Source organism: Mangifera indica, chromosome 9, assembly GCF_011075055.1.
Source record: "Mangifera indica cultivar Alphonso chromosome 9, CATAS_Mindica_2.1, whole genome shotgun sequence".
Lineage (NCBI taxonomy): Eukaryota > Viridiplantae > Streptophyta > Magnoliopsida > Sapindales > Anacardiaceae > Mangifera > Mangifera indica.
In genome coordinates, this window is record NC_058145.1 from 83,499 (window position 1) to 97,063 (window position 13,565).

General features: G+C 35.0%; 2 protein-coding genes, 1 long non-coding RNA gene and 1 other non-coding gene across 5 annotated transcripts; 2 read left to right on the plus strand and 2 right to left on the minus strand.

The window, feature by feature from the left end:
* Positions 1-257: 257 nt before the first annotated feature.
* On the plus strand, positions 258-4,090 carry LOC123224692 (YTH domain-containing protein ECT2-like). Its single transcript, XM_044648385.1, has 7 exons — positions 258-616; positions 724-880; positions 979-1,665; positions 1,741-2,295; positions 2,438-2,657; positions 2,750-2,904; positions 3,353-4,090. The coding sequence occupies exons 3-7, from the start codon at positions 1,303-1,305 to the stop codon at positions 3,518-3,520; spliced, it is 1,461 nt and encodes a 486-aa protein (XP_044504320.1). The 5' UTR covers positions 258-616; positions 724-880; positions 979-1,302; the 3' UTR covers positions 3,521-4,090.
* LOC123224693 lies at positions 3,972-5,467 on the minus strand. 2 transcript variants are annotated; one of them, XR_006504042.1, is made up of 2 exons: positions 5,075-5,467; positions 3,972-4,710 (listed from the first exon to the last, which is right to left on the minus strand). It is a non-coding gene; the product is annotated as an uncharacterized LOC123224693 (long non-coding RNA). The 2 variants fall into 2 exon arrangements; XR_006504041.1 differs by having other exon boundaries at positions 3,972-4,716.
* Positions 5,392-5,552, plus strand: LOC123226605. The gene has a single exon (XR_006504354.1). It is a non-coding gene; the product is annotated as a U1 spliceosomal RNA (small nuclear RNA).
* A 2,073-nt stretch (positions 5,553-7,625) lies between these two features.
* LOC123225426 (probable GMP synthase [glutamine-hydrolyzing]) lies at positions 7,626-10,325 on the minus strand. The gene is made up of 5 exons (XM_044649368.1): positions 9,560-10,325; positions 9,407-9,464; positions 9,216-9,299; positions 8,975-9,110; positions 7,626-8,467 (listed from the first exon to the last, which is right to left on the minus strand). Exons 1-5 carry the CDS (start codon positions 10,200-10,202, stop codon positions 8,153-8,155), a joined length of 1,236 nt encoding a protein of 411 aa, XP_044505303.1. The 5' UTR covers positions 10,203-10,325; the 3' UTR covers positions 7,626-8,152.
* Positions 10,326-13,565: the final 3,240 nt, after the last annotated feature.

Consider the following 13,565-nt stretch of genomic DNA (forward strand, 5'->3'; position numbering starts at 1 on the left):
TGTTTTTCCAAGAACAAATAAGTTTGGAAATGTCAATTGAATATGGTCAAAACGTGTATGGGAATACTTTGCCTTTGCCACTAAGCAATTCTTGATAATATCATCTCACTTGCGGTTCCTTCTGGTTCTCTTCTATACCATCTGGCTTCTTCTGTGATGACTCCAAAGCCCACATTAATAAATTTACAATTAAAGCTTCCCATTTTATTATGTATGTATGTATGTATGTATGTATGTATGCATGTATGTATATATAACCAACATAATGTATTACTTTTCATACCACACAATTTATACACAAACTGCCTCATTTCATTGCTCCAATAATATTGAAAGCTCTGTTGTGTCTGACCACAACATGACGTGGAAATTCCATGAGCGGCCCTTTTGTACTTTCTTTCTTTTCATTTGATTGCAGTCTCCCTCGTCTTTCTGGAGTTTCACAGCCCACCATAATCCCATTCTAATTTTAACTTCCTCAATATATTCTCCTTGTTCAATTTTTATTCTATTATAGAAATTGAAGCTGGGAAGCAGAAGCTAAAGCTTCAACAGAAGGAGGAGATTTTGTGTTTTTTTTTTTTCAGCTTTAGAAGAAATGAAGGGGAAGCTTCAGGTTGATACTTCAACTAACAAGATGCTAAACTAATTTCTTAATAATCATGTTTATTGTGTTTAATATATGGGATTAATTTATAATTTATTGGAATATTTGAAATTTAGGCTCCTTCAAAAGAGGGAAGTTCATCAGATAAAACATCTTGTATTTCTTCAGCTGGAGATAATTCAAGTACCAACTTGAAGGAGACTGATCTGGAGTGTGAATTAAAGCCAACAGATCAGGACTCAACTTATCACAATTATGGATATTACTATCCAGGTTTGTTGTTCTGAATCAAAAGCAATTGCTTTGTTTTACCGTGTGTTTTTTATTGATTTTTGTTAATGTTTTCTCGTCTTACAATAGCTTGTTTGCAGGTTTGGATGTTTCTATTGGTGAATTTGATGATCAAGGATACTACACGCCTGCTGATCGATCGGAATTTCAGTACCCTGTAAGTATTTATCAGTCCTAATTTGATTTAGTTGATGAAATGCTGAATTTGATAATATGCTTTTACCCTTTTGTTCAAGCTGATGGACGCCAGTGAGAAGTTTATATTTCTTTATGAGAGCTTCCTTGGGTTGATCTGGCTCGCTTAAGTGTTTCGCAATGCCATTTTTATGTTCAAAATGAATTGATCATCCGTTCACTAATGATTCATCTAGATTTTACAAGCAGATGGATCTCTTGTATGTGTCATGCCAGCATTTCAGCCTGGCTACAGTTCATTTGGAGTAGATGGGCCATTTTCACCTGGCTCTGTGTTTCAACCATCCATTACTTCCCCAGGATTTTATCCAAACGCTCTTCCTTATGGAAACTTTATTCTCTCACCCTACATCTGGGATCCATCCTTGTTGGTTGGGGATGCAGTATATGGAGATAATCACAGTGGACATCCTGAAATACGTGGTTCTAAACCTCGTATATCTTCAGCTAATCATACCTGTGCTCCTTATTCCAAAAAATCATCACAGTCAGAGTTTACCAAACCATCAGAAATGAAGAGCTCTGTACCATCAGGCTACAGTGTGCAAAACCAATTGAAATCTTCAAGCAAGGTATTATAGTCCTTTTTATTTCGTGTTACAGCTTCTTCTCACATTCATTTTGATAACTTTTGCTATGCTTTGCAGGCATCACAACATGGGTCGATTATCCAGTCGGATGCACCCGGAAAAGGACATTTCCCATTTGCAAAATACCCCTTGTATAATCAAGGGAAGGGTGGAATGCTCTATTTAAACTATTATGTTAATGGTAAAACAAATGCACAGGTTTGGGGTGGAATTGAAAAGACGAAAACAAGAAGCAAGGGCACCAGTGTTAGTGATTTTGGTTTGCTTAGTGAACAGAATCATGTTCCTAGGATAACAAATGCTAAAGGTGCTTTGGTATCTGGAGGCAATGCTTCTGGACCTTTGGCTACCGATGGGAATGGAAGCAACAACAGCATAGCTTCTCTTGTGAGGAGGGATCAATATAACCGTCCTGACTTCCCAACCAAATACGATAATGCGTATTTCTTTGTAATAAAATCTTATAGTGAAGATGACATTCACAAAAGCATCAAATACAATGTATGGGCTAGTACTCCCAATGGAAATAAGAGGCTGGATGCTGCATATGAAGATGCACAAAGTAGGATAGTTGAGAAAGGGAGAAAGCGTCCTGTGTTCCTTTTCTTTTCGGTATGTTTGGATTTTATAGATGATTTTCTTTAGGAATTGGGTAGTTGAGTCGTAGGTTTAACACTTATTGCTGTTTTCATTTTAATCTTTCTCCAGAAGGCAGTTGCTAATGCTTCTTCTTATGCTCTTGTTTGTGGTTCAGGTAAATGCAAGTGGTCAGTTCTGTGGAGTTGCTGAGATGGTTGGCCGAGTGGATTTAAATAAGAATATGGATTTTTGGCAGCAGGATAAATGGAATGGGTTTTTCCCGGTTAAGTGGCACATTATAAAAGATGTTCCAAATCCGCAATTAAGACATATAATACTTGAAAATAATGACAATAAGCCTGTAACCAATAGCAGAGACACACAGGAGGTGCAGTGTACTATCATTTAACTACTACTTTTCTTAGGTTTCTCTTGCGACATATGTTCTTCCCTTTATCAATGCTAGTTGTTTTCCTTCCATCTCCAGTAAAATTTTCTCAGGGTGTTGAAATGTTAAACATTTTCAAGAACTATGCATCAAAGACATCTATACTGGACGATTTCGAATTTTATGAAAGTCGACAAAAGATGATGCAAGGAAAGAAAGCAAGACCTTCTGTGCCTCATTTTGATCATATACAGGTTTGTCCTTTGTCCTTCAATTCTACTTTCTTCTCTAAGAAGATAAGAAATTTGTTCTTTTTCTTTTCATCTTACAATCTTTTTATTAGTTTTTTGGAATGCATTTGAAAATGGGACCATGTTCTTAAAAAAAAAAAAAAAAAGGGACCATGTTTGCATAATTGGAGGTGGAGACTTGGGAATCTAATGGACTGTCAGGGCCATGAGTATGGTGGGTGAATTGTTAATCTTAAGATTCTAAAATCTGTTCTTTTCCATTACTGAATGATTTAGAATAAGGTTCTTCGGCAGGGTTGTGATATTAAAAATTTGCAAATTGGGATTGACTTTATTCTGTTTTGAAGCAAGTTAATGCAAAATAATTTTCTTTTGTCCTTTTAAGATGTGCATGCATGATTCTCCATGATTTGATTGGTTTGTTTATTGATATTGTTTTTGGTTGCTGCAGAAAGCAGATGAGCTAACCACCAGTTTCAAGTCAGTAGATTTATCTTCAAGGGAAAATGTTGAAGAACCTTGCAAGGAATTAACCCCCATTATGGGCATAGTGGACGATTACCAAAAACCAGCAGCTGCATGGGATTGCTGCAAATTTGAGCCTCATCACTGCTGCTGATGGCATTACTGCCTGAATACAATATAGAAGTTTGAAGGAGGAACAGTTTCTGAAGAAGAAAATGTGATATTTTGGATAGAAGGTGAATGGAATTATGATTATGAAGATCTTTTATGATGGTACACTAGGTGAGAATACTTTCTTTAGAAAAGAAAATAAAAGAAAAGAGGGTAAATTCCCATAGGTTTGAGAAATATCAATAAATCTCCCCTACTTTTTAGTTAACAATACAAGTAGAGAGATGAAATTTCATTAATGTCCCACATTATTCCCAAAAAAGATACAAGACTTGTAGGGAGGTTTGTCATTATTTTTCAAACTTGGAGGGTTGTAATTGTAATTTACTTTTCATACCTTAGGGAGTTTGCGTAATTAACCCAAAAAATAATAGGAAGATGATAGTGGTTCGGGCAAGAAGGCGGTCTTATGTGTGCCATAGAAGAAGTTTGGATGATGGTCATTAAAATGGCCTGAATGTGGTGTCACTTAATGCAAGTTTGCTCTGTATACATTGTTAACTTACAAATTGTAAGTTTACATGCCCACATCAATAAATGTATTCCACTGAAATTCCCGTCGTAGTGTGAAGAATAGTAACATTTTAATCATAAATGGTATCTACTGGTTCTTGTCATATTAACATGGCAAGCTATACATACACTGGAAACTAAAATATCTTCAACCGTAAACCATCATGTCAAAGCAGTTTGAATGGTTAAGGTTATAGTTAACTTCCAAGATGAACTGAACATGCATGTTTAAGCCAATGATGTTTTTCCTAGACAGCCCAAACGGTGGCTGAAATGGCTTTCATAAACTGAATTTTGGTACACTTCCTACTATGGAGTCATGTGTATGACCTACTTTAGGGCAAGGACAGGATTTTAACCCCAGCAGTACCTATCAGATTGCAATATATATACTCAGATAGTACGTTAACAGGAAGTCTGCAACCCAGAAAAACATCAACTTGCTCACATATTTGTGAGGAAGACACACTAAGGAGGCAGAAGTGGCAACCACAACAAGAAAATTTAACAGGAGTACTTTGTTTAATAAAAATAAGGGAGGAAAGAACCATACCAAGGCTTCCTTGATTGAGAAACTTCCATTTCAAGTTCATTCATCGAAATTGACCAAATTCTATAAAATCTCACTTCCATAGCCTTTATGCCTCCCTTCAAGCTCTCCTGCAACTTTCCTTATACATTCGATAAGCTTATTTACCCATATAATTGGCAAAGTTATTATGACAATCCCCACGAAATAAAGAATAAAATGCAACTACAATGCCAAAGCATACATCCAGTCTAATGTAATTACCCAAAAAAACAAAATTATATTTTGTTCCACCCTAAAAAAAGGGACGATTGTCAAGACACAGCAAAACGCAAACCCAACTCAAAGGCAGGATCTTCCCTTCACCAGTTATTTTACTCATTCACAGGAGCTATGTAACCAAAAATAATTCAAATCTTTCATTGATTAACTTCCCCTGCAATGAAGGCTAATACTAAATAATATATATGTAGCTAACAATTTTCGTAAACTCACCATTGAAAGCTCAGCAGACAATCGCTCTTCATTGACTGCAGCAGCATCTTTGGAGGAGCAAAATTCATTCTAAGTGACAAAAATAATATGTTGAGGCAACGGTCTCTCAGCCTCAGATTCAGAAAAACTTTGAACGTTGACAGCATTGCCATGCAATAAATTGAATAAGAAATTCATTTCTTATGCAAAACAAAAAAGAACACATTGAACTCACACTGCCTCGTGTCTATTCATTGCATGGAGTCCCACATGGTGTAGAAACAAAGCAATAACTAGACAATAAGTGTATAAATAAGGAGCTCCAATTTCATGTCAACATACTTACCTGGACGGGGTCAATGGGTGTTCCGGAAGGCCCATGGCCTAGGGTGGTGGCCTTCATTGCACTTGGAAGGTGCACCACTCTAAGGTCTCCCCAAGTGGGAGAGCCTACGTCATAATTTGTGTTAGAGGGGGCCTGCGTTCGCGCGGCCCCTACCAATCTAGTCTGAAAATGCTTGGTTGTCAAGAGTGGAGTACCTACTATTAACACAATAGATCAATACAGACGAGGCTCCATAATGAAGAGAGGATTGTCTCTATCAAGTCTTAATTCATTATACTTGAGACGCCCAACAGAGAAGAAGCAATTTGAATCTTCCCTGAAATGACCTGTACTATGTAGTGTTTATTTTTCGTAAAATTGTACCTTCCACTCCGTTGTATCTCTACAGAATCAATATCTCTTGTTTTAGGAAGTCCAGTTGCGGCAGCTGGCAGCAACATCTCTGATACTGAATTATGGCAAAATGGGCATAGCAAGAAAGGGATAAAGAAGAAGAAAACTTAACCTTTGAACAAGTCAAGGAATGGGAGTGACGAGAGAAGCCTTACTCAAAGAGGATTCAAACTCAACCGAATTTGAGCTAAAATTTCTTCAATTTGAACACTTTAAGTCGGATCTACCACTAAATAGAGCAACTAGGTATTAACAAATTGGGTGCTTCCGATTCCCAGGGCCAAAATTTTGGTGAACGGTAATCATGAGATCCAACCTAGCTACATTTAAAAAATCTAAGCCCAAACTTTTAACACCTGGGCCCAGTCTAACCTTTTACTCCATGTCTGGATCCCCAAACAAAATACGCCCACATTGGGCCGGGTGGCCAATGTTATTAACCTCCCAACTTAAATTTGTGTATTTCATATTTCAATTAGAGTATAAAAAAAAGTTTGACTTAAACGGTCTGAAACTAATTCGAATTCAAGTTTAATAGATGTTTGATTTGTCAATATAACAAGTCTAAAAAAATTTAATATAAATTAATTAAGATAATATTATTTTAATTAATATATTTTAAAATGATGTTTTTTTCTTAGTTATAGTATCAAATTGAGGTTAAAGTTTGGATAAGTTCGAACTTGAGTTTAACTCTTTTCAAATTAACTAAACTCAAAAAACTTTGGGGGGAGTTTGACAAATTCAAACTCAATATCTCTCAAATTAAACTGAGATCAAGCTTAGATGAATTAAAGCTCAATTCAATTCAAAATGCAATTTGAGAATTGTTTGGGTCAAGATGCCTTTTTTAACTGATTCTATAATTACTTGGGTGAACAATACAATAAAGGGATGGGCTTGAAGTCCAATATCAAAGCTAATTTTTTCACAACTAATTATATAATAATATATCATTATTATTATTTAAATTAATATTTATTATAAATTCACATAGTATTACTTATATCTTAAAAAATAAAGCTATGGATATTTATAATAAGCATTTAATTTGAATATTAATGATGATATATAATTATATAATTGAGTGATTTTAAATAAAATATAAAAATGAAATTCAATCATATAGTGACACATTATCATTAATGTTCAAGTTAATATTTATTATAAGTATATATATCATTATTCATCTTAAAAACCAATAAAGTTAAGGTTGAATTCAATCCAACCTGAGTCCAAACAAGACCCAGTTTGATATTGGCTCAAATCCAAATGAATCAATTCATGATCAATTTGAAATCAACAAATTAATGCTTAAACTCAACTTAAAACTAATTCAATATTGAATTTAATTCAAGACAACTTGAACTCGATTTATTTACTCCAAACTCAAGTAGTTCAAATCAAATTCAACTTCAAATAAGGTTGTGCCTCATGTTACAACTACTAATATATGATTGCATGTTTTGGGTGGGGGGGTGTGACCCATAATAGTATACATATCACTATCATGCATCATAATTCATTTAATATTTTTCAATATATGAATCCTGATAAATTCAACATGCAATCCCACCACCATTACATTGAAAATTTCCCTATCGGACTAAAATTCATGCCTTCATGCAAGGTACAGCCATATTTTATTGCGAGAGATGGATGCCACGAAAGTGGGCACATGGAGAAGATAATTATACAAGACTACCATTTAATTATTGAGTGGCCACATGCATCGACACAGGGAAGATACTTCTCTTGTGTATCTGGTTAACAATCTTCAAAAGTATAGCAAGGAAACAGTATATAGAAAGCCATTGCTTTGCACATGACAAATGCTTCAAACATGATTTATAATCATTCTAAGAATCCACACCAAATCCAAGATACATATTATTATTGGGTTAATTTTCTGATAATATTCACCCAAAGTCACAAAGGTTAGCAAATACAATACAACTCAAACCCCAAAAGAAAAAGATCAGAGATGACTATAGCTAAGCCAAGGAATATGGATGGTGGGTGGGTCTACGCAGACAGACGCTCCTCCTATAACAGCACGCACAGCCTGTTAAAGGGAAGCAAACGTGACAAATAATTCAAGTTTGATCGATTCTCACATGGAATTTTAAAAGCAACTGACATCCCACACATGCATTTGCCTGCCATTTCCAAATGCTCTCATCTGTCTCTTCCACCATAGCACTTATCCCAATCCCCTTTCTTCCTTTCTTTCTTTTTCCCATTTTCAAAACACTCACACTAGGCAATCAAAAGTATCAAACTCATATATATCCCATATTTTACATTCAAAGTAAAACATATATATATGGTTAGAAATTGAATATATATATTAGATAAGTCTATAGTTGATGATGATCATCAGTGGTTGGTTCTTGATTAATTATGGGGCGGCGGCGAGCTGCAAATAAGGTGCATGGGAAGTGCCGGTGGCAAGTGATTAAGTGATCGTTGGTTAGGCCTGCGGCTTGCATGAATGAATGGACCACTGTTGGACCTACGAACCTCAGTCCTCTCCTAACCATGTCCTTGCTAATGCTCTCTGATTTTGATGTCTTCACTGGAATTTTGTGCCCAAATTTGTACTGTGTGTTGATCGCTTTCTGGTTAACAAATCCCCATATGTATTTGTCCAATGATACAAACTCCTTTTTAATCTGCACTCATTAAATAAACGCACATAAGAAAATGATCATGATCCAGCTATAGATATGTAATCAATGTTTTCATTATTTAAATTTTATTTTGCAGCTGCTTTGTTGTTTCATGGTGCCTCACAGTTCACAATACTTTTCATCATATCAAGTCTTTTGTATATTTTCTTAATGACATAAAATATGTAAATGTGTCCTTTTAACCAACTGAAAAGTTCTTTTTAAGTTTGAACTAGGAAATTTTAGTTATATTAAGGAACAAGCTTCTTAAAAGAAGGATGTGTGAACAAGGGTAGATGATAACGGAGCTGGTTTCGGTTCGAATCTACATTTAGATCGAGTTCAAGGATTCATTGGTGATTCACATTTCTAGAATTTCTGTTTATCTTTCCAATATTACTGTTCACTTCAAGTACAAACTGAATGTTTGGAATTCAAACCTATTTTGAGTTGACTCTTATTTGGATTCATTTTAACTGGAATCTACCCTCTGCGTAGCTAATATAATACCTCAAGAATTCGGATAGCATTGTCGACAACTCCTCTAACTCGGCTCATATCAATGGCATATTGTGTACTAATTGACATCATCTGTTTGTCAGTCAAGTTGGCCACTGTTTCTGCATCAAATCCTGAAAATGCGTCCCTGTGAACACAAAGAAAGAGATTATCATTTACCTGTGTGTTTAAATATAGGCAATAAGTACACATTCTAACAAATTTGGTATAATTAATTGTATATATGACCAACCTGAAATCTTGTCGCTTCTTCAAGATTGAAGTCCAGTCCGAGCCAACTTGAGCACTACTCAGGACAAGCAATTCAAACAACATACTGCAAAAAAATTAAAAGAAAATAAAAGAGCCAACCTTAGCTATATGTAAATTACAAGAGATGAGAGAGAGAGAGAAAGAAAAAGAATGAAAGAGACAGAATCTTACTTATCATCATGAACTGGAACTCCCCATTCTTCATCATGGTAAGCCACATAGATGGGATCTGTAAAATATGAAACCAAAATGACTTTTAACATGAAGATGCAATTTAATGGCAGTAAATATTATAAATTATCAAAATTTTCTCATAATGGGTACCTGAATTTGGCGTAATAAAGCCGCACCTCTTCTCTTCTTCTGTAACTTTTGTTGTAGTTGTGCTATTAGAATCATCAATGGGAACAATTTTGGCTTCAAATTTGGCGGACTTTGATCTCCCGTAATGAGCAATTCTCATCACACGTTGAGCATGTTGTAGAGCCATTTGTTCCCTCCTCACAGCAGCAATGCTTCCTGGTGACTCAACAACCAAAGAAGAAGAATAACTCAAGGAAGCCTCTATATTGTTATTGCCAAGACCAAGACCACCTTCCTTGAAACTTTTAGACTTCATTCTTTCTAAAGTCTTGATGGTGTTTCTAGGAGTAGTAACAACTTTTTCGGAGCTTGAATTCAATCCATTGTTGTCACTACCAGCTCGCTTAATGGCTGGCGGCCTAGGTGACTTGGACTTGGGAGAAATAGGAGGAGTGAGACAAATCTTAGAAGCAAAAGTCGGCAATGGTGGTGGTTGGGGTGGAGGAGGAGAAGATTTTGTTGATAATTTCTTCAACGAATTACGGCGTTCTAAGTTAGGAACACGGTTGCAGGCAGGTTGAAGAACAGGTCTGCCATTAATTTTAGCAACCGCCGGCGTTGCTTCAATGCCAGTGGCGACATTAGCCTTATTAGAACTACACATGTTGGTATGTTTTAGCTAGCCGAAATGAAACACTAGTGTATATAAGAATAATTTATAATGAAAGAGAGATGATGATGAGGTATTGAAAGAAGGGGATGAAGGAGAAGAAGGGGGTTTATATTTGTCGATAAAAAGAGAAGATGACTGGGGACCGGGGACTGGGAACTGAGGACTGGGGACAGGTAAAGAGAAGAAGCAACATGGGGGGGTTGGGGTCTGTCATACAAGCTCTTGTGAATAGAATTACTTTTTGCTTACCAAACCACGAGGTCTGACCATGACACCCTTCTTAATTGCCCTAAGTTTCTTCTAATAATTTATTTTTTTATTCTTATTCTTATTCTATGTACAAGAATCAAAGGAAGTTGATAGAAGGGATTCGTTTGTTGGAGTTATTCATGTCTATACAATTTCAATATCTCAAATATGGATATAAAAGATATTCTAAAAATGTATTATGCATGTTAAACTAAGTAATATATATTTTGTGTGTGTGTGAGGATATTTAGTGTTTACTTGTGAGTTCCTGGTTCCAAATATCATTCAGATGATATATGTAAGAGTTTGAAGCCCAGGAAGGAATAGAGGTGGAGTGGTGGATAAGGAAGGTCAGAATGGAAGAAAAAGACCAATGCTTGGTGCATTCTTTTTAGCTGGAGGGGAATCAATCAGTATCTAACAAGAATTAATTCTTCTGGGTGTGAGGGGAAGGTAACATGGGAAAGCCAGATATTTTAGAGGTTGAATTTATAAGTCCACACAAGACCTTTTATAACATTAATTAATTACAATATTATAAGTTGATATATTCTTAATTAATTATTATACATATGCAAATTCTTAAAGAAGGACAATTCATTTTTCATATATGCTAGCTTTCTATATATTTTTGGCTGCATTAATATGTTACCATCCAAAAAGGGACTAAACCATATATGCAAACTACCCTTTGGCTCTTGGTTGGCTTGAAATGTTGATGTCCCTCTTGTGTGATAGCGTCATAATTAAAATTTAGCCCCACAGAGAGATGGGGTTTTTACATTAACTTGTCCAAAGAATAGAAATAGGAGACGTGGACCCTTTACAAAGGTCACAGGAGGGTTTCGAAAATAGTATGAGAAAAACCTTGCTTGCAAGTAAAACTATCTCCCCCCAAGTAAGAAATCAAGAACTGTAGAGAATCAATTTTTATCCTATAGTTTATATTCTGTCTTTTAATCCTTACCTCGAACTTCAAGATTGGCAGAGAAATTCAATTTATTAAGATTAAAATGGTTTAAAAGATGGTCAATTTTGTCATTGAAATTAAGCCTAAAACATTACATGTGGGATAAGTATGATTAACTATAATTCCCAAGGACAGGACCTAAAAAGAAAATTAATTTTAATCAATCTTGTGGTTTGTGGCATTCATTAGAAAGTGCTCTCACATTATCGTCCTGGTTATTGCTCCATCTTGAGACATCCCATGTGACATAGCCCGATAATATATACCTGTAATCAATAATTAACATAACCAAAGCTCTTAGAGACCAGGCAAAATAATATCACCAATTATATATTGTGGTTTTGTTTTATAAATTTATTACAATCATTTTCTCTCTGAAAACACATGCTTTTTCATTTCCTGGAGGCTTCTATTTTTGTATTTCCCCAATTCTTTTTCTTAAAGGCTAAAACTTCAGGAAAGTACAAGGCAACCTTATTCAATTATTATTGGGCCAAAGGACTATGGCAACCCCAAGTTTAACTGCTATCCCAAGTCACACTATGAGGTTTGAAAAATCTAAAATTTCCCCCATCTATTAAAAATCTCCATTATGATTAGGGGTAAAATAGTTATTTAATAAAAAAATTTAAAAATCTAAAATTTTATTACGTTTGCCCCCCTTTAGCTTGAAAATCTCACAATTCCCTCTACCTGAAGTTTGAAAAATCAAAATTTCTCCCCTAGAGTTTGCAAACGTTGCTAGAGATGGTCGTCTCCGATGGCGTCGGCTCTCCCTCCTGGCTTAACTCTCCCTATAGATCACGTTCCAACCATCAACAAAGGCCAATTCCTCCAACGAAGACAACCGTCAGAGATCTCAAACGAAGACAACGTGATCATCTGAGACCTCTAACGTCATCTTTGTCTCGAACGAAGACTAAATCATCTTTGTTCGAGATGAATACAATCTAATAAAGACGATTTCATTTTCGTCGAAGGGATTAGCCTTTGTCAGTGGTTGAGAAGTGATCGACATGAAGAGTTAAGCAGGTAGAGAGAGCTAACACCACCAGAGATTGTGAAGTTTCTCTTATCCGATGATGATTTGCAAACTCTAAGAGAAAAATTTTGATTTTTTAAACTTAAGGTAGGAGGATTTCTGAGATTTTTAAGCTAAGAGGAGGCAAATATAATAAAACTTTAATTTTTTTTATTAAAAGTCGGTTTTAATTTTATTCTTAATTGAAATTTTTTATAAATATATAAGATTTTAGACTTTTTAAATCTCATATATGTGATTTTGTAGTAACACCGAAACTTGGGTAAGTGTAGTCTGTTGGCCTTATTAGCGCGTGTGCAAAAATCAAGGGGGAATATCTATGTTAAGTGGTCCCACTCACATGTTAGCAATGGCAGAGTACAGAAGCTATTACATATTATGTCAAAAGACTTGTTCCCCTGCAACAGGAGGGGGATTTTTAAAGTCCCACCCTTGAATTTGAAAAAGCTTAAATATTCATTTATTAACCAATTTTTATTAAAATTTTAATTAAATTTAAAAATAAAATAATCATTTTAATTATATTTTTATTTTTAAATTTTAAAAATTAATAAATTTATTTCTATTTAAAAGTTTTTAATTTTAAAAAATTATATTTTTCTCAACAAATTTAAGGTTTTTATCTTTTTTTTAATTTCAATCATTTCTCAAAACTTTTAAAAATTATAGTTTCAACCTCCTCTTAAACTTCAGTTTCGACATCCTTTCGGCATCCTCCTTCATCTGAGCAGAGTCAACGTTATTCTTGTCTTACCTGAGCTATCCACTAGCAACATTAGTGATGGGAAACTACCATGAGACAAAGAGATAGAGATCTCTTTGTCGGACGGTAGTTTCTTATCGCCGATGGATAGCTTTAACAAAACAAGGCTAACATATATTCAATTCAGACAAAGGAGGACATCAAAGATGGATGAAGAGGACAGTGGAAGGATGTCGAAAACTGAAGTTCAAAAAGGGGATGAAATTGTAATTTTTAAAAGTTTTGATGGGTAATTGAAATTGAGAAAAGATGAAAACCCTAGGTTTGAGGAGAAAAAATATAACTTTTTTAAGTTATAAAATTTCAAGTAAGGGAAAAAAATAATGAATT